The sequence below is a fragment of the Pezoporus wallicus genome, unplaced genomic scaffold (genome assembly GCF_028554395.1).
Source record: "Pezoporus wallicus isolate ANWC-B61680 ecotype Strahan unplaced genomic scaffold, APGP_CSIRO_Pwel_v1 contig_4710, whole genome shotgun sequence".
NCBI classification, from domain to species: Eukaryota; Metazoa; Chordata; class Aves; order Psittaciformes; family Psittacidae; genus Pezoporus; species Pezoporus wallicus.
The window spans coordinates 3,840,852-3,866,376 of NW_026640647.1; the positions used below are offsets into that span (position 1 = coordinate 3,840,852).

The 25,525-nt window shown below is 37.9% G+C and overlaps 1 protein-coding gene across 4 annotated transcripts; it reads right to left on the reverse strand.

Moving 5' to 3' along the window:
- Nucleotides 1-1,965: 1,965 nt before the first annotated feature.
- On the reverse strand, nucleotides 1,966-24,345 carry BOLL (boule homolog, RNA binding protein). Of its 4 annotated transcripts, none has more exons than XR_008973559.1 (12): nucleotides 24,201-24,345; nucleotides 21,804-21,947; nucleotides 17,861-17,952; nucleotides 15,906-15,960; nucleotides 15,139-15,214; nucleotides 13,964-14,091; nucleotides 12,660-12,731; nucleotides 11,651-11,698; nucleotides 10,509-10,634; nucleotides 8,986-9,060; nucleotides 3,970-4,106; nucleotides 1,966-2,570 (listed from the first exon to the last, which is right to left on the reverse strand). XR_008973559.1 is itself a non-coding variant. In XM_057419878.1 (12 exons), exons 1-11 carry the CDS (start codon nucleotides 24,216-24,218, stop codon nucleotides 8,003-8,005), a joined length of 864 nt encoding a protein of 287 aa, XP_057275861.1. In that variant the 5' UTR covers nucleotides 24,219-24,345; the 3' UTR covers nucleotides 3,968-4,106; nucleotide 8,002. The 4 variants fall into 4 exon arrangements, 3 of the variants coding, with proteins under 3 accessions (XP_057275861.1, XP_057275860.1, XP_057275862.1); XM_057419878.1 differs by lacking the exon at nucleotides 1,966-2,570 and adding an exon at nucleotides 8,002-8,032 and having other exon boundaries at nucleotides 3,968-4,106; XM_057419877.1 differs by lacking the exon at nucleotides 1,966-2,570 and adding an exon at nucleotides 7,990-8,032 and having other exon boundaries at nucleotides 3,969-4,106.
- Between the last annotated feature and the right edge of the window lie 1,180 nt (nucleotides 24,346-25,525).

The window sequence follows — 25,525 nt, forward strand, 5'->3', positions numbered from 1 at the left end:
ATCTCCCACATTACAGAAATTTTCAGTGTCAGTAGAATAAAACTGTGTAGTTGAAGAGAATTAAAAAAGTCATGAATGCTAGAACATCAAGATAATGCAACTGTAGGCTCTACCTGAGGAAACAATGTAGTTCTCTCATACCATATACCATTTGTGTGTCCCTGTTATGGAATTCCAGAAGTCAGTTATTGTGCCTCAATTTCGTCTGCAGAAGAACGCAACCACTATAAACTTAAAGGTTCAGTTATGACTGGTTTGATGTTATGCCATCATTCTTGGCGAGCATTCTGAAGAAAAATAAGCTACAATATCAACAGAGAGCTCTCAGTATTTCTACAGTGACCTATGGCTCCTGGAGGAAAGCCACCATGAAGAGCATCATCTTGGTGTCTTATAGGTTTCTCAAGTCAACATGAAGCATTGTTAAGACCTGGTGATACAAATCCAACAGTACCTCCACAGCGATGTTACAGGACCCACAGCAGAATGCTGCAGGTATAGTTACGTGCCTAACACTGAATATCCTTCCCAAATGATCAAGTGCATATGCAAGTAAAACCAAAGTAAATGTTCTCTGAAACAAGGGCCATGGGATCAACTCATTATCAACAATTTAACATCTGCAGCAATTAATGGAAATAAACTACATTCTGTGAATATCTGGACTAGAGCCACAATCTGATAACATGTGACTGCACAGTATTTGTAAACTTGCAAGCTAGTTCCTCAGCTGAAAGGAGTTTCCTGCAAGGACTTGGGATTAAGTATTATGAACTCTGGGTCAATGCGCATTTGTTTCATGATACAATAAATAAGGCTCTAAGAGCCATTCTTTTGCACCTTCAGAGACATCACCTCCTTAAAAAAATATAATAATTGACTATATAAAAATTTCTCCATGGAAATCTATTACTGTCATAATGTGCCAAGATGTCTGTAATATATTTATGTTAACGAATTCTAAAATCTGCATATCGAATGGAAGAACAACTGGACAGGTGTTTTTAGTTGTACAGAATGGCTCAGAAACACAACATCTACAGCAGATGATTATTTCCCCCCTCAAGAACGGGCTGAAATCCCCATGTATCCGATAAACTGTGTATCTTTTTTTATATGAATTGGTAAAACAATCCCCCACAGCTGCTATAGTAACAAGTATTTTAAAATAGAAGCTATTAAGTTATATTTGTGCAGATTTTTCTACCTAACAAAAGGCAGAAAGTCACTTGAAGAAACTTGCAACCAAGTCATGGTACATGGCATCTCCTTTCACAACAATTTGCAAACAGCATAAGAACAGAACTGGAGTCCACCTCTCTTCCTGCACAATATGAAAAAATGCTACTAACTGCTATAAATCTTTAAATATATTTACATATTATACACAGATATTTACTGACTGCAGTGCCCACTCTATAAGATGCCTAAATAATTAAAAAAGCTCAAGCAAAAAAAAGCCCCACAAAAAGATAACTTCCATGTTACTATAGAGTAGATAAAATTGAAAAGCTGAGAGATATTTACATAAAGACCTCAGTGTTACAGAAGTGATAAGCTATAGCCTGCACTCCTATTAAATAGAGGCTGTATTTTAATCTTTGAGGAATCAGCCTTTTATAAAACAGATGCAATTCTAGTGGGTGAGAGGAGAAGCAAGTCAAAAAAGAGGAAGCTATCTCCTTGTAGCTGAAGAGGAAGCAGTGTTTAATCTCAACTTGTGCTACTGCCAGGGAGTACCTAAGTTGGGCACAGACAACAGAAAAAAGTAAAAGAAGCAAGAGAAGTTTTCAACGGTGTTGTAATAGCAATAAGTTAAATCTTGCCTTTTTCTACATCTAAAAACATACCATAAATCCAAATTTATTGCTTATCATACACAAGAAACATGTCAGCTTCATATGAGAATAAACTAGTCATCCAAATTTATCAAAAAAAGTGAAGAATACCAACTGTTAAAAAAAAAAGTAGGCAAACTCTTTTGGAATTAAAATGCACAGATTTAAATAACCAGACTTCAATCAGCAGCACATAAATGCTGTCAGTATGTGGGAAAATGGCATTTACTATGTAACTAACGTATCTTTAAAGTTCATGTAATCCAGAAATTAAATGTTAACTTTCCCTTTTAATAAAAAATATGCTGATTTTCAATCTATGTTAGTAAACAAAGTTTATACAGTAGGCTGTGTATCAGAAATCCCCATTTTGTCTTGTAACAGTATTTTTACTAAGAAAGGAAATGCAGGATAAAAATTACGGTTTCACATGTTTTTGCCTGTCCAAACTACAATATTTCATTTGATTACTTTACAAAAAGGAGTACTATTTAACTTTGGAATTTTCAGGCAAACGTTAGGAGTTAGGAAGAATATCTGCTCCATGTGATAGGTAGTAGATAGCTAAAAGAAAATAAAATTTGGTTTACAGTCTGTAGAAGGTGGTATGAGAATTTTATCTTCCATTCTGTAATCGTGTCTAGGATGAAATGGGGACTTCATGTGCATTGAGGTTTCAGACTCAGATGAATGATGTGAAAAATTTCTTCTCACAGAATGCAGCTTCAGTTCCTAAAGAGAAATAGAAATACTGGTTGCTTCTTCTGTTTCAAAGGGTGTCCTATTTACTTCATTAATAATGCTTCAATAAAAACTTAGTCTAGTATGATACTGCATCAGCTAGACAGACTTAGCTCAAAAAGGAAAAGCGGATTTCCATTCACATAGGTGAAGTCAACAGTGGTAAGAAATATCTTCCTTTATTTACAAGTATGGAATCTTAGAATGAGTTAAGAATTAATTTACTTACAAAAATAATCAAGTTCTGTTCATTGATCATATAGCCTCAGTAAAAGTGCCAAGTTATTAAAGCAACTGTACTCTCTTTCTAATTGAACGGGGAAAACGTACTTTTATAATATGCTACAGTGCAAAACTATTATAACGAATTGTTTATTTTTTTTTACTTTTGCATTCTCTGTAATGTTACTATGGGAATATAGCATTATGCTAACATATTTTCTTTTAGTAGCTAAAACTCAAGACTTGTAAGACTCGAGCTGAATAACTGATAGCTGTCCTATTTGTAAACCAACAGAAAGGCAACTGGCTGTGATTAAGTAGTATGTCAGCGGATGCCACTAGTTGCTGATAAAGACATGGCAAGATTCAGGAAACAGGGTTACCATTTTAGGTGCTGACAAGAACAGCTTCTAGAATGGTATTCTGTTTTTATTTCTTATGATCAAATTCTCTTACAGTCTCCCTTTCCATCTCAGCTGCTCTGTATCCCACTTGTGGAACTCCCATCTGTTCTATTCCCTTCTTAACCAATCTGAGTCCTTTCTTCTCAGTCCTATTATGCCATATGACAGACTAACTAGCCCTGTTTTCTAACCTCATTCTGCAAGCTCAAGCCTTTTCAGCACTAACTTTTGCTAACCTTACCCACCTTTTTAACCTCCTTTCTGGCTCTGACAGTTTTCTAATGCAACCAGCTGTAACTCCTACGTTGCTCTCAGGATATTCAAGCCACTTGAATCTCAGGATTTCAGTTTCTTTCCATCATCTACTAGCTCTGCATCATGCTGTGTGCTGCTTTCTTAAGTATCTAGCTTCCAGGACCATCTAGTGCCAGTCTCCCTGCTCACTTTAGCTTTCATTACATCAACCTTACAGTCCCAATCTATTTCTCTTACTCTTCTTCCAGCTGACTCCTATGAGAATATTGAGGAAACAAATACATTTTCTCCTCTCTATTGCCTGGTCCCAGAAGAAAAGAACTATGCTCAATTTCACCTCAGCAAGCTTCTAATATTTTTTCAAAGCTACATCTAGAGATAAATCACACAGACACATAGACAGACAGTGAATCACACCTTAACCAATAGCAAGCCCCTGTTACAAACCACTGAGCTGTTCAAAGCCTATCAGATACGAAATGGACACAAATTGTAATGAAACAACTGACCGCAAGTTCCACAGCAGGCAGCTGCGAGCTGCTATGGTGATGATGGATCTCAGCCACATAGGAAGGACAGGACAAGAAAATCAGTGCAGGCAGACGAGAGCTGCCCAAATGGCTTAATACTGAATGCTCCATAGTGTCTGTCAAGTAAAGAGAGAAAGAACATACAGATCAAAGAAAGCAAAAGAAAACACCCCATTAAACAAGAATGAGAACAAACTATTAGAACTAAAAAAAAAAAAAAAAAAAAAAGGAAAAAGAAAAGATTGTAAAGAGAGCATAGAATGCATAGAATGAACAATGCAAGAAAAAGCATGCCATCTAGAGTTTTCAATGTTAATGTTAAATTAACAGATTTGGTTTTGGTGGTGTTTAAAATACCTGCTTTACAGGCAATGGACTTTACTGCAGCTGGTGACAAATGTCTTGTTAAAATATGTCATAGAATCATAGAATGGTTAGTGTTGGAAAGGACCTTACGATCATCTAGTTCCAACCTTAAAGTTTGGATTCATGTGTCTGAGACTAAGGTAACTTTGAACAAAGGTTTTATTCTCTCTCTTCGTTTCACTGCAAGTGGAAAAAAATCCAAAACAACTTACCTATACAGAAAATATTTTGTAAGATTTTTTTTGCTCCAGATGGAGTATCATACAATAACACACTACTTATTGTACAAGTACTAGCATAAAATTACTATGCTCTTCCCAAAATGATTACACCAAGACTTCCTCTTACAAAAAAAAGACAATTTATGTATATATAGATGCATGTGTATATATACGAACACATATAAACACATGTATATTTAAGTGTATTATACACACAGAGAACCTAAATTTTACCTTATTACTCTCATTATAGAGAAAAAAGGAGTGCTCCAAGTTCAGCTAAATTCACAGGACATTCACTATCAAAAGGCCAAAGTTTTAGCATCATGCACCATTAAGATCTGAATGCACATATACATGAACTATACTACAAATACCCTTAATTCTGACATAGGAAGATTCCCCTCTGCCTTTTCAGTTAGACGCAATATAATTATGGACAATATACTGTAGACTGGAATTGCTCAAACAACAAAAAAAATACGTTGGACTTTTCAAAAAAAAAAAAAAAAAAAAAAGAACAGCCAAAAAAACCGCAACACCCCCCTCCTCCCTCCAAAAAATCCCAAAACCCAAACCACACAAAAAAAACAAAAACAAAAAAAACCCAACTTTAACGCTATCAAAAAAAAAAAATTGTGGGGAATAGAGAACAAAGTAGTGAAATGAACCAAACATGCAAACAAATCGGAAAACCAGGATATGTTTCTGTCACTGATAGGTTCTTATTGTTAGAGGACTCAATCAGGTTTTCAGGAAAACACATGAAAATACTTACTACATTTAAAGAGTAAGCTTTAAAGAAATACTATAGCTGTACACTCCAATTTAGTGTACAGCACTTTTAGATTTTCATTAAAGAAGATCGTCAGACTTTGTCAACTAAAACTGGTCTATTGTGGTGACAGGAGTGAAGAGTTTAGAAATTCTGATTCTCCCCAACAAAGCTAAATGTCCAAGCTCAAATAAAGAGAACACCCCCTCCGGGGACCTAAAAAGTCTCCTATAGGAAAAGACACTGTATAATCCTGTATGTCAGCCAAAACATTCTGTTGGACACAGACCATATAAACAGCAAAAAACTCAGACAGCCTGGAACCATGCCTACCTCTGACACATATACTGTACCTGGAAAAGATGACTGAGAATAGAAAGACACAAAAAGTATGAGACAACAGAACAAACCCTCCCCACCTCCATGTCCACCTTTTATACCTTTGCTCAGTTTATGCAGACTGCAGTTATGTTGCTCAGCTCCCACAGGCCTGTGTTGCTCATGGATCTCCCTCATACACACACACTATCCAGTAAGTATTTACCAGGCCAGTGCCTCAGAACTCAACCACCAAAACAAAAATTTAACTCACAGGTATTTCTCCCAGACCTGAAACCAAAGCATGTGAATTTCAATCTTCCCTCAAGTTTCTGCTGTTACTGTAGACCACACAGACCTTGCTACTGAACAGAATCTCATAGATGACCTCTAGGAGCATCCAAACATTAATCTCCAAGATTCTGAAACACTGCACAAGATCCAGCAGAGATGAACCCCACATCCTGGCTTCCTAAAAAAAGAAGTGTTACCTGGCAGCCTTTAAAAACAAATGTCAACCCTAGCCATTTGTACAGATGTTAAAATGAAATTACTTCCACGAACTCATGAACAAAACACACAATAATCACCAAAAGAAGGCATCTTCAAGTAAATACACAGGATCATTAGCAAACACAGGAGCAAGGGGAGGAGATTAGTATTTTTGACTCAAGCCTGATCTGAAATATCAAAATTTGGATCTAAAAAATAAACTATAGCTGGAAGTTGGTGAATGTGTTTTTCTACTTTTCATTTAAGGCTATTACAGATTTTGTACTAAAAGTCACATCACCAAAAAGCTATATAAGTGGTAGAATAGAGAATGAAATATAAGTTAGGGAATTGCCAGAACTGAAGCCTCCTTTGTTAGCTGCTATACCATTAGTGAACCAACTTCTCTTTTTATACATCCACAACAGCAATGGAACAAACTTAGAATTGTTATTTTCTTCCTCAGCAAAGATTTCATCCATTTTGTTCACTTAACCTTGTGACATCATTAAAATAAAACTGTAATGCACACTCTGTTTTAAGTTGCATTTGAAACCTCAAAGAAGTCTACAACTGCCAACAGTATCTGGCTACTAGCTGTACCCATCCTGCTCTCATGACTTAGAGCTCCTAGAACAAAGTGTATGTTTATTCCTAACACAATTCCTAATGTACTGGAGGCAATTCACACATGACCTTCAATATAAGGTTGTTATTTTAGGCATCTGCTCTCTCTCACATGGCCACTATTTGGCAATTTTGAAGCAGCAGACACATCTGTTCGGGTATTTTTAACAAGACCAGCATTTTTGTGAAGCTGGGGAGCAGGTGGTAATGACACAACCAGTTGTTAATACATGGCAGGCTGCTGTCAACATTTGCTCCTTATTTTTTAACCCAACCATTGTTGAGTGCTCAGCTACAGTAACAGACACAATGCAAGCTGATCCTGCTTGTTATATGTAGGATATATTCAAAGCTTTGAGCGGGTATGTGAAAAGGTAAGGTGAAATTTGAAAAGGAAGAATTACATTCCAGAACTACTAGTTACTACTAAATGAAGCTAAATAACTAATTAAAAACTAAAACCTGTAAAAACCAACTTGGCATCATCCTGTAATTAATGAAAGACTTGCTGAATTCTGACAATTTTAAGGGTTTAACTGTATCTGTCAATCTACTCGAGACGTGAGCAGACCAGAGTTTCAATTACAGGTAACAAACTTTAAGAGAATGGGTAAGAATGAGCAAGAAATACAGTGAAGGAATAGACAGGATCAGCAATTTCATACTCACTTTCCTCAAGTTTAAATCTGCACTGCTAATACAAATCTTACTTCCTCTACCCTATCCCAAATGTCTTGTATACATACAAGAGTTCATGCAGTTGCTTGATAAACCCGTCTCAGGAACCAAGTGTAAGTTAACCCTTTTTGGTTGGAGGGAGTAGAGCTTCATCTTCAACTACATCAGTTCCCTGACCTGGTATACCATAGTGGCTAACAAAAACCTCTACCAGCACAAGGAAACGGGTGGTGTGGAAAACTGAATGAATTGCTGGGTTATGCCAGCTTTGGCTGTAAGTGAAATCACTTCTAAAGCTATGAATAAACATAGAAAATACTGTATCAGGAGATAAGTAAGAATATGAATTTGCAGCTCATTTCCTATACCACAGTAACCAAACATGCTTTGACTATGCATGCATATATACATGTAACTTATCACATTATCACAAGGTAAACTTCTTTGCCTTTGCTATAAGGCAAAGCATGGTACTATGGCAATTACTGTAGAAGAGGAAGAGCTGCTGTGCTCTAGATCTACCTTGTAACTTACTTCATGCTATCTTGCTCGTATAGCCCTGGCCCTAGGAAAGATAATAAAAGTCAAGTTTCAAGGTGAAAAAGCTTCTTTCTGATACAGTAAGTATTCACTCATTTTTCATTCTGAAATTACTATTGCTTTTTAAAGTGTTTTCATACACTGTTAGAATATAAACTGGATATTATGATCACTGTGTTACACCAACTCCCTTTTAAGTATTCCTTAAAAATATGAATCACTCAGATATTCATGTCTCAAATTCATATTCAGCTTTTTTTTTATTAGAGTACTTGCATTTCATTCCAAGACACCACTTAATGTTACAGCCCCCTCTACTGGAAGTATTTAGTAGCTATTGTTACACAACAATCTGGAAAAAAAAGATTTTTCTCTTAAAAGAAAATGTAAAAATATTTAAAAACAAACTAAAATGCCTATAACATGGTTTTGATTCATTCATATCCAGTCTGCCATTTGTAGCTGAATAAGCATCTTTCACAGAAGACTCAGTGCTGTAATCTCAAGTAAAACTACAGGCACCTTTAGTCCTTTCTTGTCAAGCAAATCTAGGCTAAATGTAGTTTAGACATTATTTCATGTTGTGTCAACAACCTTACTGATTAATGCAAAAGGATCTTAAACTGGAACCCCAAAACCCCCAGCAACTTGTATTAAGTGACATGGAAGAATCACATTTTAGAATGGCCATTCAAGAATCAGAATTACACAAAAAAATACCCATGGGTGACCAACCGGCATTGTTTTTCATGCTCCATGATCCAAAAACCTACCTCTCCACAATATGAGGTGCTTATGTAAGGCTGCAAGTAATGAATTCAACTTCCCAAGACCCAGAGACAAGGATCTGTAACTATGACTTCAAAGAACTGAACGAGGTTCACTGTTTTGTCACCTTCCCCTCTTCTTTTACTGTTCCACTTCAAGAATGGGGACAGTGGTAGTAAAATGCCTTCTTTAACTAGCTTTGATACTCACAGGCGCAGGCATGGCTATAGCATTCTGAACAATAGGCTGGTGATGTGACGCTTGAACTCCGTGATCAGAATACACCTGGTATTACAGAAAAATAAAAAAAAAAGCAGAAAAACTTGTTTCACAATTGTATGTTTTTACAAACTTTTCACATGAATTTAGATTCCTTAGAACTTCAAACAACATTTAAAATACTGACTTCATAAAAAACAAAGTTTCAGTATTTAAAAAAAACTACTTTCCCCACTGTACTAAAGTTTGGTAAAATCAGTTTATCTAGATCAGTGTCAAAAATCACTGTCTTTGACAGATGTATCACACTACCAGAAATCCATTTCACTCAGCTCTGATTGGAGCAGTGTTTAAATGTGTAGATTAGCACACTGAAATACAGTTCCTAGCATTATCACATTTACATACAAATAAGACACAGGCTTTTCTTTGAATTTTATACCAGCTTCTTAATTTCCACATACTGCTTCCTTTAACATCAACAAAATGTGTACCTGTGAACTGAGAGCATGTTACATCCAAATATTCCTTAACCTATTTGATTATTTTCTTAAGTGCTCACAGGCTGCAAAATTTCTCTGATATCCAATTTATGAAATACAAAAAGTAAAATAATAGCACTGGTAATATTTATGATTTTATAAACACTGAGTTACATGCATTTAAACAAAAAATAAGAAAAACTCCAACAACCAAAGTCTTGTATTATTCAATTCCTTTATAGGGAAATTAAATTAAAATATGTCAGGATTTGCCACTTAAGATGTTTGAAATACCAGTTTTGGAACTTCTCTTGTAGCAATAAAAATACTCTTCAACTTTTGTAAAAATACTCGATTACTGTCCTAATTTATCATTTATTTTGACATCCCTGTTAATGAGAAATGAATTATCAAAGAGGAAAAGTACCAATCATAATACACTTAAAATTTTATATTGAGTTTTTCTGTAGCAAATTATTTACTTTCATTTTTAATATCTAATTATAAAGAAATGGCTTTATTGTATATTAAATATCTCTTAAACATTAGAAATGCTACTGATATAGAAGCAAAAAAAAAAAAAGGAAAAGAAAAATATTTAACCATTCAACTACTTCATTTATTCTGATCTTCAGAGCATTTAAAACTGAGCTTCTGCTCACAGAGAAAAAGAGTAACTTCAGGAAACTGTTATGGCTTGGGTATACTAATCCAGCATTCTGAAGAGTCTGACTCCCATTTTACTTGTTATTTTCAAACAGAACAAAACAACCCAACTAGTTTTTATACTGCTATCTATCATACACTTGTGACCCCTCTGTAATATTTCAAATTAAAGCATCCTCCTAGAAAACTGGAAGAGATATTCTTGAGGACAACTGAAATGATTTAACAGCAGCAGCATTAACTGTGGGGGTAAGTACAGGGAATAGTTGATGTTAAGTGCTCTGAACTACCTGTGCTTCAACCAAAAGAATGTTTTTCAATTGCACATAAAAGCTTGAACTGTAAGTAAAGTTTTTATAAAAATACCTCTGGAGCTGCAGCTTCTACAAGGAGAGGTGGAGGTACACATCCACTTTCCTGGGTAATCCCTATCGGCTGATAAATGACTTCAGATGGTTGCACATACAAGAATGAAGGTGAAGAGACAGCAGACTGAAATAAACCACATTACTTTCATAAATAATATGATTTATGCACTATGAACACCAAAGATGCTTTTAAAGTTTTATCTTCATTAATATTTAGCAAAGAGAACAGTAAAATAAAGTGTCAAATCAACCTTTGATAACCTAAAGAGACCAAATGAAGGGGAAGTTGGTAGGATAAAACAAAAATGTCCTGTAGCTTTTATACATTTTTCAGATTTTATTTATGTTTTGGAGAGTATTGTTAGATAAATCCTAAAATACATAGAACTGACACTCTCAAGATCACAGAAACGTAACAAGTATAACCTTGTAAAAATGTTACATTGAAATAATAAGCATTCTGTTTTAAAATAAACCCCACAGTATTTCTGTAATTCAGCACCCAGATTTCAAAGCAGCAGATGACATTATTAATAGAGATGACATGGCCATAACTGGACAAGGCTGCTTGCTACTGAAGTAATGAGGATGCTTTGTAACAGTTCATTCTTCAGCGACTTAGTCCTTTCAGCTTCAAACTCTTCAAGTTCCTTGAGTGTCAAGATTTCCATATTAAGCTCCTCTGCTACAGAGATCACAAAACCAACAGTCTCCCCCGCCAGAATTACCAGGCTAGCAATTTCAAGTTCTTCCTCATATTTCAAGGGTCTGGGTCTAGTTTCACCCTACTTGTATGTCTACATGCTTCTACTAGTAATACTCCAATCAAACATCACAGTTAGTTATTAAGCTAGCTGATACTCATTTCTCCTATCAGGCAAAATATGGCAGTTTTTACCTGCTTCTGAGAACTTACTAGATAATTTCATACAAACTTTTTGCCAGAGGGAGAAAGGAGGGGAAGATGCTTCCTTTATGTCAGATTTGTATCTGATGTTTCAATAAATGCTATAATAATAAAATGTTATTTCAGGTTTTGGTAACATTTAAGTGTTGTGAATACTGGTAAAGTTCACTGTAAGTGCACCAGACTTTTAAACTGGATGCAAACTAATGTTAAAATACTGAAACTGTATTTACCTGTGGAACAGGCCACTGCCACTGACTTGGAACACAGGGGGCTGGTGCCTAAACTCAAAAAAAACCCAGTATTACTTATGTGATTAAGAACATATGCATACACCTATTGTAATTCCCAACATACTAGAGTCAAAACCATCTTTAATCTATAATCAATACTTAAACAAAATATGATTTTCATTAAGCCCCCAAGTAATTCAGGAACTTGGTTTCACCTACATCCACTCAGCTTCTGACTCTAGCATTTCATTAACTTCTAAAATACTGAAGCATCTTAAGAAGCATGGCTAATTAAAAAAGAACAGAAGATACAGAAAGCACTTAACTTGCCAATACACATTAAAAATACAGACATACTGCATAAATCCAGTAGTGGGCCACCAAGATGATGGAGGGACTAGAGAACAGATGTATCTGGATGCTGAGAGGATTGGGTTTGTTCAGCCTTGAGAAGGATAAGGGCAGGAGGGGTGCTGCTAAGGGATGACAGCATAAATATGACTAAGCCAGATTCTTGCCTGTGGTGTTCAGAGCACGAGTCAACAGACACAGGTTGGAACACTGAATATTTTAACTAGTTGAAAAGAAAATACTTTTACTGTGAGAAGTATCAAGTATCAGAAAACGCTGTCCAGAAAGTTGTGCAAACTCCATAGCTGCAAATATTTAAAATTCAATTGGACAAGTTCCCAAGAAACTTGATCTACCAAGCCCTGCTTTGAGCAGGAGTTTGGCTTAGATTATAAAAATTAAGGATGATACTATACTAACCCAGTTGTCTAGCAACACCAAACAAAATTTTAATTATTACATTTCCTCACAGTTACATAGGCAGAATAAATTATTTTATAGTTAAAAGATCTTAAGTGAAATTAAAATCTCTTTTATATGACTATTTTGAACAATCTTTTTATTTCCTAAGAATAAACAGAGCCAAGACAGTGCTGCAAATAAAACTCCATGACTGGAAGGAATACTGATGGTTAGAAGACAACTTTCATATAGGTACCTGATACTGGTATGTAGGAGACTGATAAACGGGTTGAGCCACCATCACAGGTGAACTGGAAACAGAGCGCGACTTGAAAAGAAAGACGTTAAAGTCTTAATGAAGCAATTTAATGAATTACCACTCCTACTAAGAACAGTTCCGGAGTACTGTAATGCTGAGCCATCTCCCCTTTCTTTTGAAAATGGATTTAACTTACGCTTAGATTCTTCAAAGCCACTGTTTCTAAGGGACTACATTAGAGATGAAACAACCATCTTTGGTGTATTTACTCAGTTCTTTCCAGAAAGCATTAGGCTATCACCATCTAGAAATGCTAAGGCCATCCACTACCCTGACTATAGATACATTTTTTGTAAATACTTAAAGCATTCTAAGCTGTCACTGATGTTTTCCTACCCTCTCCACAGCCCCAACACAAGCTTCCCTTTCCCATTCTCTACCTCACACCAGACTCAGCATTCATCTGATTTGACAGTCAGCCAGTTTAAGGAGCTTGAAACCTGCCTGGGTTTTGTGTGGGCCTAGTTTAGGTTCAAAAAGAAATCAGTGAAAGAAAGGGGGGCAGAAATGTATGGCCATGATAGAGGACAACACAGCCCTCCGAACCTATAGTTCTGACTAGTAAAGCCTACTGCGTGCAATTTGTAATTGGAAAGATTCAATGCTATTTGTTTGAAACAGTGGATATGAGCCAGAAATTTGGGAAATTTGTTTTTATTCATTACTAATTTTTCCACTGAGTTTTTCCCCCAACATGAAGGGATTTTCCACTCATATATGTCTGTGAATGGTGTCTAAGGTCCCCAAGGCTACTAAAGGCAAATAATCTATCAAATTATCTTCCTTCTAAACAAATTATTATTCTTGAAAAAGAGTATGAATGACTGTAAAATAACCCAATTTCAGGTTTGCTTTCTTGATCTAGTACTACATTCTCTTTTCATCCTCAGTGTAAGAATTTACACCCAAGAACACCTCATTCATGGAGGAATAATAAATGGAGCCAATCAGCAGTCAAAAGCACCAGAAACTCCTTAGAAAAAACAAAACTTCTCCTGCAGCAGGGCCCACACTGATTCTGAACTACCCTGTCCTATGGGTCATATCAAAGCAAAAGTCCCCTGCAGAAGACCAATAAAATTAGTAATACTTAAAAACATGAAATAAACAGGCTAATACAAGGAAGCCATTTAAACATCAAACATGAGCACATCCTAAGAAACTGGAAGCAGCATGGACTTCAAAACACTGCACTCATCCTGGTCCACAGAAAAGCACATATGCAAAAATAATTGACTTACTGGCCATGGCTGCTGAACAGAAGCAACTTCAGATGTATGAAAATAAGCCACTCCATTATGGTATATGTAGGGATATCCACTTGATGTAGTTAAGTACATTGTAGCAGTTTCTGGTATTACAGTAGAACCTGAAATTAGTATTTTAAAGTTTACTTACCGGAAAATTTTTTTTTTTAGATTTGTAGGCCATAAAAAAGAAGAAAAGGTCACTTTTTATCTGTAAAGGAGCAAAGCACTCAAAGGAAAGAGCATGGAGCAGCGTGCCTAGTGCCATCTCAATTCCCTCTCAAACACAAAATCATCAAAGCAGATGGTCACAGGACATCTCCAGAGGTAGATGGGAAAGGGGTACAAAAGATAACATGCATATAAATTACTCACCAAAGATACATGTATTTTTTTGACATTCAAATGTTCGAAGATAACTTCACATTGTAGGAGATTTTAACTGGTAACCTCCACAAACTCATATTTAGCTGATACAGGACCCAAGCACTAAAAATAACCAAATTATTTCACTACAAGGTACTGCCTCCTCTCTCAGCACACAGACCACGTGGCTGTGTCTGTTTCTGTGATGGTACATGGCCTGGCAAAAGTAAATACTGGTAACTAGATGTCAGCGACAGGGATACTTCTCAGCAATGCTGCCATTATGGTGGTGCTGTAAGCCAGCATGGGTTGATCCCAAAGCAGAGTTTCACCTGTACAGTCAGTACTCTAATAGGTACTGACAGCCATCATTATTCAAATAAAGGGACAGATCCCCATGCAGATGAACAGAAGTGTGGGGTGAGGTTTTTTTTTTACTACAGCAAAGTTACAAAAGTACACCTCATTCCCTGCTGCACTTACAAAAGGAATGTATTTTACAGCTCTGACACACAGCCTTTAGTGTGGAGTAACAGAACAACATGCCCTGGTATGCCAAAACCTGATGAAGCTTCCCTTAAAGGTTGGTGATTCATATCCTACTTTTTCAGTTGTTTATTACAGAAATAAAACTGCTTCTGGCAGGAGATGGCATCTTCTCTGGAATAAAACCTTGTTCTGTCTCCCCCCAAAAAAATCTTAACAGCTTACTTGATCAAGATAAAGAAGTAATCTGACAAAAAAACTTATCAGTACCCCTCTTACATAAGTGTTCAGTCTGAAATGCAAGTAAAAATACATACGAGGATTCCGTATTTGTTGTTTTCTGATTGCTGGACCAATATTCAATTTCTTATCCCTATAATTAAGTTTTTTAGCCTAGAATTAAAGAAAGAAGACGTTTTCTACACAGACATGAAAGAAACAAAATCAGACATACACAAGTCACTCATTAGGTTTCACCCTCCCCTGCTTTTTATTTAGAGTGCATCTCAAAAACCCCCAAAGCTATACTAATTACTTTTCTATCCTAACTTAAAGAGTTCACATACACAAACTTAATTCTTAGTAATTTCAAGTACTACTTACTCCTCATGGGGCCTCCTGACTAACAACTGGTACCTATGATTCTCAGCAGCATCTTTTCATTTTACCACTAGAGAGTTACATCAGCTCTGCCAATCAAACATGTCTGCATGAAAGACAGCAGTTATCTTCCCAACGCCCAACAAAGCTTTGACAGCAATTTATTTTCTAGTAGAGCAAATGAAAGCAATTGTGAAGGATAGAGTCTTTATGGCTCTATATGCACAACGAACCACATACTGAGTAGGTAAGTAAAGACTGTATGTCAAAGTCAAGAGCTGTACTACGAACTGGCAACTCTTTCCCCTAGTTCCAGAAGACCTCAGCCTAAATCTTGTATTAGGTCTCACACAGACCAGACTGAAGAGACCTTCAAATGCAAGCTGACAAACAAAATACGGCCAGCCAGTAAGAGCTAGTTAGTGTCCAATATTAAATTAAGTATTTAATTTAAGAGATAAACATAATGGGGACTATCACTTACCTCTTGTAAAATCTTCTGTGCATCTTCTTGAGTTTCAAAAGTAATGAAGCCATACCTAAATAAGAATTATAAAAGCTAACCCTCTGAATTTTTTTTTTTTTACATACACTGCACATCATTTCTTGATATATAGTGCAAGTGAATGAGCAGCCCCTGTGGAAAGCTACACATACCTCTCTCCGCATTGCTCTTGTTACTCAGTGTGTATCTTTAGTTCCTTCATTTCTACTAAACAAAGACTTTGATGAAACACTTGAGATGTTATTTTTTTCTATACTGTACTTCACAGCACAGCTCCCACCTACTTCAATGATTGCTTTGCATTCAGTGAATGCTTTATACTTGCACAAGCACTACCCACTATACTGAGTTCTCAGATCAAGCAGCAATGCAGAGAGTGTTTATCTATGATTTATTCTTGTCATTCTTCACATGACTAGCATTAAGCAAGAGTTCTGTGTGTTCTCATACTTTGTAACTACTGCAACAAATCAAAAAGGCTTTCTGCACAAACTCCTGCTGTATCAAACCCCCTCAATTCATTCCCACAAACCTATGCCATCGAACATGCTTTGTGCAAAGTATCTCATCTTATAATTCAGGTCTGTACCACAACGCGTACTTTCAAAAATGCTTATTTGAGTAGAGAGTCCAATAAGACTTTGACCAGCTTGACTTTTAAATCTGCGAGCTTTTCCTCCATTGCCTTCTCTAAACAGATTTGTAAACATTTCCAAGTTCAAAGAACACAGAGACTATTTACCTAGCTTGGGACCTTATCTACACAGCCTTTTCATTCTGTGTGCTGTCTGGACAATAAACTAATAGACACAATCAGTCACAAAACCCTTTAAGTTTCTTAAATCACTTGTCAATGAGATGCAATGGATTGCTTGGATTTCAACAGAAATACCAACACTGTTGAAACCAATTATTTTCCAACATTTTTCTGTGAGACATATATTGGCAATCACAACTGCATAATAATTGGATATTCTTGGTTACTGTATTATATGGACACATGTACTGCAAGTCTCAGGTATCTCCTGGAATTTAGTAAAAGGGTAAGAGGCTTGGTAATAGATCTGACAGCAGAACCAAGTCCAACGTACCATATAGGTATAGCACGCTATGCTAAGACCTGCAGCTCAGCATGTAATTTGCCGATATATATTATGCCAGTATAAAATGATGAGATTCAGACACCAAAGACTTACTGCTCAGAAGAGAGCTTCTGACCAAAGTGAACTGTTACAGGTACAAATTCTCATGAACATTCCTTTCTGCTTCAGCCCTCTTTCCACCGTTCTGTGGCAGTACAGTTACTCATCTTACTTCCTTGACCACTGCATTAGTTGGGTTCTAGCAATAACCTTACTACCCAGTCTTAATCTTTCTTCAGATCTGCTCTTTGGCATTTCTTTTATTGTTGACTTCTAGTCTTAATTCCCTTTTCTGCAGTCACAATTCGTTATCAAATTTCTCTCCTATGTTCTTGTTCCATAAATCTTCACACAAAAGTCTCACATTATTGCCATGCACTCCAGCATAATCAGATGTACCTCGCCTCTTCCTCCATTCTTCGGCTCCTTTCCGCACTGGCTTTCAGTAGTAGAAATACGCATGTTTAATAAGTAAACTACTATTTTAGGGTTATCTATTTAAAATACTGTCATAAGAAAACCCTGAAAGGATTACCGATTTTGTCCTAGCTGCACACACCTTCATCTTATAATAATGTAAGTATAGAGTTTTACAGTTATGAACTACAAAGACATTTACATGGAGATGTTAAAGGGCAAGAACACATTTTTGCATACATGGATTAATGGGGAACATCAATGACAAAACAAATAATATTCTGAGCAATAAAATTCATAATCAAATCTACTATAGTCAGTCAGCTTTCTGTTATATTTTCAATTCCCACAACATACTTATCCTACAATACCAACCCCTTTGATACTCCAGCTCTGTCATTTACTATCTTCACTTCTTTCACACTGCCATACTGAGCAAAAAACTTCTTCAGATCATTTTCATTAGTCTAGTACAGTAAATCAAGAAGGGGAAAAAAAAAAAGTTGGTTTGCATATTGTTTTATTCAATGAATACTTACTGTAAGATTTTTAATGGATATACTTTGGATAAAGTTTTCTACAAACTACTGATAACTCTGATAGAAAAAAAAAAATTACCATGTATGAGCCTTCACAGCTCCTATTTAATTTCTCCGTTTTTACATACACCACGAATGCTAGAAAGCCACTAAAATATTATAACTTATGTTTTAGTGGATTTACATAACAACTTTTACAGGCAAGACCATTGAAGCAGGTTTACTACATGTGAATTTTAGTTTCCATAAATTACATACTAGAGTGCTATTTACAATATGAAACATTACTGTGATGCTTTCAAACTTCAGAGAAGCAGAGTATGCAGGCTTCCAGAAAGGATATGCATAGGTCATATATGAAAAAGATCCCTGCTAAACAACAGCAACTTAATGGTCAAATTCATCTAATCTATAATCCCTCTTTCAAAAGTACATTTAATATAAGACTCTGCAGATATGTATACACACACCACAGAAACTTGCCATTATAAATTAAGAAAACAAAGGTCCTTTTAATGGAGAATGTTCTAAATCCCCATGGAGGAAACCGTTTGCTTCTGAGTATGCATGAAGTAAGACAAGTTCCTAATGTAATAGCTATGTGAACACTTACCTACCTTCTATGAATCAGTTTTCTTCTACTGTGTAAGCATATATCAAATAGAGTGCCCTAAACATCATATTTCAGATGTTAAAGTTCTGTTCTACGTGGTCCTTAGTTAATACTGTACCTAATGCTGGAAGAAGTACACTTACATACATAGATGCCTATATGCCTCAACCAATTTCCATATTCACCTATATTTTTCGCTGAAGAATTATATCAGAAGTACTACTCTACCTTTAAGTGAACAACTTTTATTAACTGTGTGTATACAATTTTATATATCCCCTCCTGCACATCAAAGGCTTAGCTGCTTCATCCAAGTTTAAGAAACAAGAACAACTTAGTAGAAACAAAACCTAATTTGAACAACTTTCATAACTGGAAAGAATATGAAGTTAATGCTCTTTTTGAAGAATTCGACCCTCCAGACACATTTTACAAAAACAAATAATGCAGCTTGCTCGCTATAACACCCAAGTCCAGCAGAGAACAATGATGGTAGAACATTATCTCCCCAGTTAATCCAAGTGTTCAGGCACTGAAACACTAGAAAATACCCAGTCGCTCTGAAAGTGTGAGGAGAAACATCACATAGGAGGAGAAACATCAGATAGAAGTGCACTGAGTAGGTGTGAAACGCATCAAGATTTTATTATGGCTCAGTAACTGTGTCTTCTCCTTGCAAGCTGTTGTTTGAGAAACTATCCACCATGAACAGGTCAAAAGAATTCTGGAGTCCAGAACCATTCTCTTGAATAGATGATCACACTTTGCACCTAAAGGGAAGTGTGAAAGCTTGTGCACACAGGAAAACAGGTTCAGGCAAACAACTGATTGTTTCTATAGACCAGTTGTGCAGCATATGCTGTAGTGTTTGCACATAAAAATGTACAAAGCACATTGCAAAGCACGTGCAATGTTCGAAAGACTCACAGTGAAGATTTTCCTTTCCTTAAAATTTTCTCCTGTCCGGGATTCAGCAGTAGCAGTCATTTTTCTCAGTAGCTGGTGCAGTAGCTGGTGTAGCACTGCTACTGCTGACCCCAGGACATCTGCAATGAACACCAAAACTATCTGCTTAGAAATGAAAGGCCTGTAGATTAAATTTCTCATTTCTGGGAGATTGTTTTTTTTTAAGCTCCACGTTACATGTAGCAGAGCTGCTTCACAAGCTGAGCAAAAAAGCCTATTACAAAAGAGTTGAAGGCTAAAATAGGCCAAGAAACAACCAAAGAGCCTTTAAGACTGATCAGTGGTGAAAGTGTCGTTCAACACCTCAAGGACATCAGGGATGGTTACACATGACTGTAAACTTGGAAAGCCAAAGGTTTATCTGCAGAGCAGTGTATTAAAGGGGAATAAGAAGGAAACACTGTTCTAAGATTCACAGTGAAAATCTGCAAGTATCTGGACAAACACGGTATCCAAAAGCTTGACAGAAACACATTCAGGACTTTTCCTGCTCACGACAGGACAAAGGTACTTGTCAAATTCTTACGAAAGGCAGGGTGTACACCACTGAAGAAAGAGTTCTTCAGGCCAAGATGAAAATGTACCCAACTGAGACCTATCTTACTTATATCTCTAAATTTAAAAAGGCGAGATGCTTCCTCTTGTAAAGAGCAATCATTGCTAAAGTGACAGACCAACTGGTAAAACAATAAAAGAGCTTGCTGGAAAACAAATAATCTTCTATTAAGTGCCTCCTTTTTTCACAAAAATAAATAAATAGATTTTTACCACCCCTCCCCCCCAGCTAACTTAAGACCTTTGGGGTAAAAATACCCCAAACCCCAATGCTTTTTGCCATAAGAAGCCCATCAGAAAACAATCCAAGAATGACATATATATCCTACAATTTGAACAGAAATTTAAGACTCTACTTGATATTAAGTCATAGAAATTGGAAGAGTTGCTAAAATGTCAGTAAGTGGTTTCACACCTTCTGTTTCTTCTCCCAATTAAAACCATCTTTACGTTTACAGATACAAACACACTTAATTCCTGTTGTTGCAATTAAGATTCATAATAAATTTTGATGTATAGCAAGTGAACCATGAAGTCAAGAGACGCTTCAAAATGAACAATATGACAATTAACAAAAATACTGATATATTATGCAGAATAAGTGTTTTAAGCTGCCATCAAGAAAGTGAGACAAATCTTTTTACAGCTCTAGTAATTTGCTTACTATTAATGCAAGAAGCTACTGTGCCTCTTTGCCAAAGCCCAAATATACTGAAGACCCTGTACAACATCGCCTTAATTATGAACGCCTGTATATAAATTATCCAAGTGAGCCAGAAGAACCTTGAATTTCTTGTGTTTATTATGCAAAATTGTCATTCTTCCTCCTCTTCATCTGAGTCACCACTCAGAAGGTCCTCAGCCTAGAAGGATTAAGACAAAGAATATACTCTTGGTGGGAACAAAGAAACAGCTAAGCAGATCAAGGATGTTTTGCAAAAGTCAATGACAACTCCTAATCTGAAGTGGTAAGAAAGAAAAAAAAGAGTAGCTGATCTGAAGATCTGGTACGTATCTTGTCACAACCATTGAAAGCAACTGAACAACATCAGAATGGCTCAATATTCACTGCTCTTTGAGGTTTTTAGGGCATATGTGAAGGCACGAGCATTCTAAGAATCCAGATCACTACTGTAAATTGCCCAGAGAAGATTTAATATTTGTTTTAAAACAAACACTTGCTCTGAAGAAAATTACTATGGTAACTGAGGAATACATGCACTGTAGCTCCTTCTTTGTATGAACTGGAAGAAAAGTGCTAGAGGAACAGAAGCTACTGACATTTGTTCTGTTCAATCGTTAACACTGTGGTCACAGTTTATTAAATTACATCAAGTGTTACACAATAAAAACACTTCTACATACTTTTCTACCATAAACTCTGCTGATGACAAAAGCCATCTTCTTTGAAAAAGAGAAAATTCTGAAGAACCAGTAATGTCAAAAGCATTTAGGTGTACAAATGGACAACTGTGTAGTACAGTTACATGAATCAAGGCTTAATGTTTTATTCTCTACTGCTCATTTGAACATTGCAGTGAAGGGCACTTTACCACCTGAACAAACACACATGACTGTATTTCACATTTTTTTCCTGTTGATTTTTATACAAATTATCATTTAGTAGAAAAATAGGAAGAAATACCTTAAAATCAATTCCTCCTACAAAGACGCGATTTGGAGTAACTGTTCCAAACCTTGGAGTACTGGTCAGACTATTTAATGGCACTGGAGACGCAGTGTTGGGACATGAATATAAAGATTCTGTTTGCATCTGATTTGGTGTCTGCTGATGGAAGGAAAATATTTTCAAATATTTTCAGTTATCTTACACATAGATTTCTCAACAGAAAAAAAAAATTTTTTTTTGGGAGGCACAGCAAATGCTGAATAACTGAACACGAACCATGTATTTTTTATTCAGAATGCAAATCAGCAAGCATTTAAACATAAGCTTAGTTTTAAGCAATTCAGTAACTTAGTGATACACTATTGTCTTTAGTTTAACTTTCATTTTAACACTTTTCTGAATGAGACTTTTAGGGCCTATTCTTAGTTTTTCTGCTTGCACAGCATCCTGCTGTATGAATCCCAAGCTATGAAGTCTATTTCAGAGATTAATTTATGTCTACTAGAAACCCCTTAGCTTAAACCTATACAGAAAAGGCCTTTTCAACTCACCTTACACTCTCTCACACACACACAATCTACAAAACTCTGATCCTCTGCAACTGCTTCTACTTGATTTTCCAAGTGCCAAGCACACAAAATTCCACCATATAAAATCAACAAGCTCATTACAACTGATAACAATTCTTGAAGACTAGTCTTTTAATTCAACACCCTTCTGGCCTACAAACACAGTACACAGTGATTCAAACAGAAATTCTCTCTGTGGAAGAACTACCAGGTTGCCCTTGCCCTGGTAAAGGAAAGGGACACAGTACAGTGGGAACTTCACGGAAACCATTATTCAGTGAAGCCTGACTGATGTTTTAACTTCCACATATGAACTGGGAAAAAATACAGACTCCCATTCCACTGGAAACTGCATAGTCAATCCTAACCATAACTGTAAAGCAGCCATATAGTGCCATCACCATACTTCTCCAGTAAGAATTGCAAGAGGCTTCAAGAACATTTTTGCCATGGTGGTTTTTCTTTGTCTGTCCCCAACTAAACTAAACTAAACTAAATCAAAGTTTACTAAAACAAATTGTAGGCTATAGTGTCCTGACAGTACCACTAAGGAAAGAGCCCAGAGTAAAAGGCAAGCAGCTACTGCATTGCTCCTACTGGGAACACTACCATAACAGTAGTGCCTAACCTGAAAACACAAAACCAAACCAACCAAACCAACCAAACCCATCACTTGCAAGCAAGGAACAATCATAATCACTACAGTCCCAAAGGCTTTAGAAGGAGGAACATCTGTAAAGAACAACTTTTGAAGGGTGATAAATCAAGTTACTTTCTTCATCTCTCACACCGAATACAGTGTTCTACTTGTATATTCATCTGGCAATTGTGTACAGCACTAAAATTTAACTATAAAATTACAATTAACAGTTGATACCACAGCCAAAGGACATTCTTTACCTCAAGGATCTCAAATTTAATTTTCTCTATACAAGCCAAGAGTTTTAAGTCTCATTAAAAAAAGTCAAACAAACCCAAATCCCAAATGGAAGAAATGAGGAATTGAACACATCACTTGTGAACTCCCAATACAGTAAACCCCAATTTAAAATGTTAAAATCTGTATTCTGATAACTGTCTCAAAAATAATTTCCTCTTTAATGCCAATGTAGAAGTAAAAAAACCCCAATATTAAAAGATCTGTGTGCACATCACCAAATAATTTGAGTTTCTGCAGGTCTTTAAACACAGTTTTTAGATTTTTTTTTCCCCTTAAACAGTATGGATACGTATATACATGTGTTTTTTCATAGAGTTACAGAATGGCTTGGGTTGGAAGGACCTTAAAGCTCATCCAATTCCATGTCCCCCATGGGCAGGGACATCTTCCACTAGACCAGGTTGCTCCAAGCCCTGTCCAGCCTGGCCTTGAGCGTTGCCAGGGATGGGGTAGCCACTTTTCTCGGTTATTCCTTGCGTTTAGCAACTGCTCTTTAACCGAATTGATATAATTTTCACTTTCATGTTGAACACATCCACAATCAATCAAGCACGACAAATACCTAAATATCAATCCCACCTTACTCCCTGAACAGCCCGTTTTTTCACAGTCCATATCCCGCAACGTCACGAACCAGACACCCATCATTCCTAAGTACCGGGTACCGCTGCGCACTCGAGGCGAGCGGTTTACCCCAACTGAGGCTGCCCCCAGCCCGCCACACCACAAAGCAAATGGCGGACTCGCGCGGCGCTGGGGCCGAGCCCGCAACGGCCGCCGCCTTCAGCGAGGGGCGCATTACCGGGACAGCTGCACTCCCACCCGCCGCCCCCCTCTGCCTTCTCCCCGGAGAAGGCCCCAGCCCCCCCAGAACCGGCCTTGCCACCGCTCCCGGCTCCTCACCGCGCTGTCGGGCTCCATCTCCCCGTCGCCGCCTCAAGCCCCGGCACGTTGCCGGCACGCGCCAACTCTCCTCAGCTCCGCCTCGCGCCCAGCCGACGAGCACCGGCAGAGGGGCCTGCAACGGACGCAGGAACACACAACGGATGGGGGGGAAGCGGGCTGGAGCAGAGGCCGGTGACGGGAAGGAGGCCGAGGGGGGAACAGAGCAACCCTGCCTCGCCCCAGCGGCCCTGCCGGGTCCCGCTCTCTCAGCTGGCCCCCCTCTCCCCAGCCGCCCTGCCGCCGAAGAACTCGCTTCCTTTCCTCTTTCGCGCTACTCTCCTCAGCACGGGGGCGACCCCGCCTGGCCTTCCCTTACGGACCCCTGCGGCTCCTCACCACACGTTCACCCGCCCCGCCTCAGGGCGCTGGGGTGGGCCGGGAGATGGGAGCTACCCTCCGTCGCTGGCCTCGGAGTCGGTACAGCGTTCCCCAGCCGCTTCCCGACGGCCTACCGAGGTGTTTGTGCCCGTGCGCCAGGGGGTCACAAGCGGCCAGTGTCCTCTTCCCTCCCCTTCCTGTGGATATCGTGTCACCAGCGAGCCCCCGCGCAGGAACAGCACCCGGAATGGACGCCCTGACGAGATCGCCAAGACTACTGCTCGAACCTGCGCTGTGTAGCCTTGAGGCAGCACGGGAACCTCCCTCCAGGTCTGTCCCCACCCACTGGGGAGGCAGGTAGCAAACCCCTGCACCGGCGAAGGGGTAAATGAGGCCATGCGTTTTACCTGGCCTCTGGTCTCAACCAGTGAGGCACTTCGTGGGTCTGACTCACCAGGCCCGTACGTGATGGAGGCAAAACCATAGTCTAGACTGTACAACTGTCAACATAAAGAAGTAACAGTCGTTTCTGCAACTCAAGAAGGCTTCCTAAGGTTCACAGAGTCTCTCAAGTAGGCTGGCTGCCCTGAAAACGGCTGTGCAACAGCAGGCCTGGGATGGCCTTAGGGGTGTAATTTGGGGTCAGCCAGCAGAGAAGCTAGAAAACACCTTCGTGACCACTCAGAATATTTCGACTCTTTTTTTTCAGCCCTTACCAAACTGGAGGAGAAGCACCAATAGTAACACCCCACCCGTGTCAGCTGTACTTCTGTGGTCACTTAACAGCATGACAACCTGTTCCCGTTCCTTACTTCCATCCTGTTTGCAAATGCAGATTGCCCTGAAAATAGCTCTGCTGATAAACAGGTCTGGCAAAAAAAGAGCGATTCAAATGTCAAGCTCATAATCAATGTAGTTATAAGGTACAGGCTGAAAAAACGCCTTGATTTGACAAGAGCAAGAGC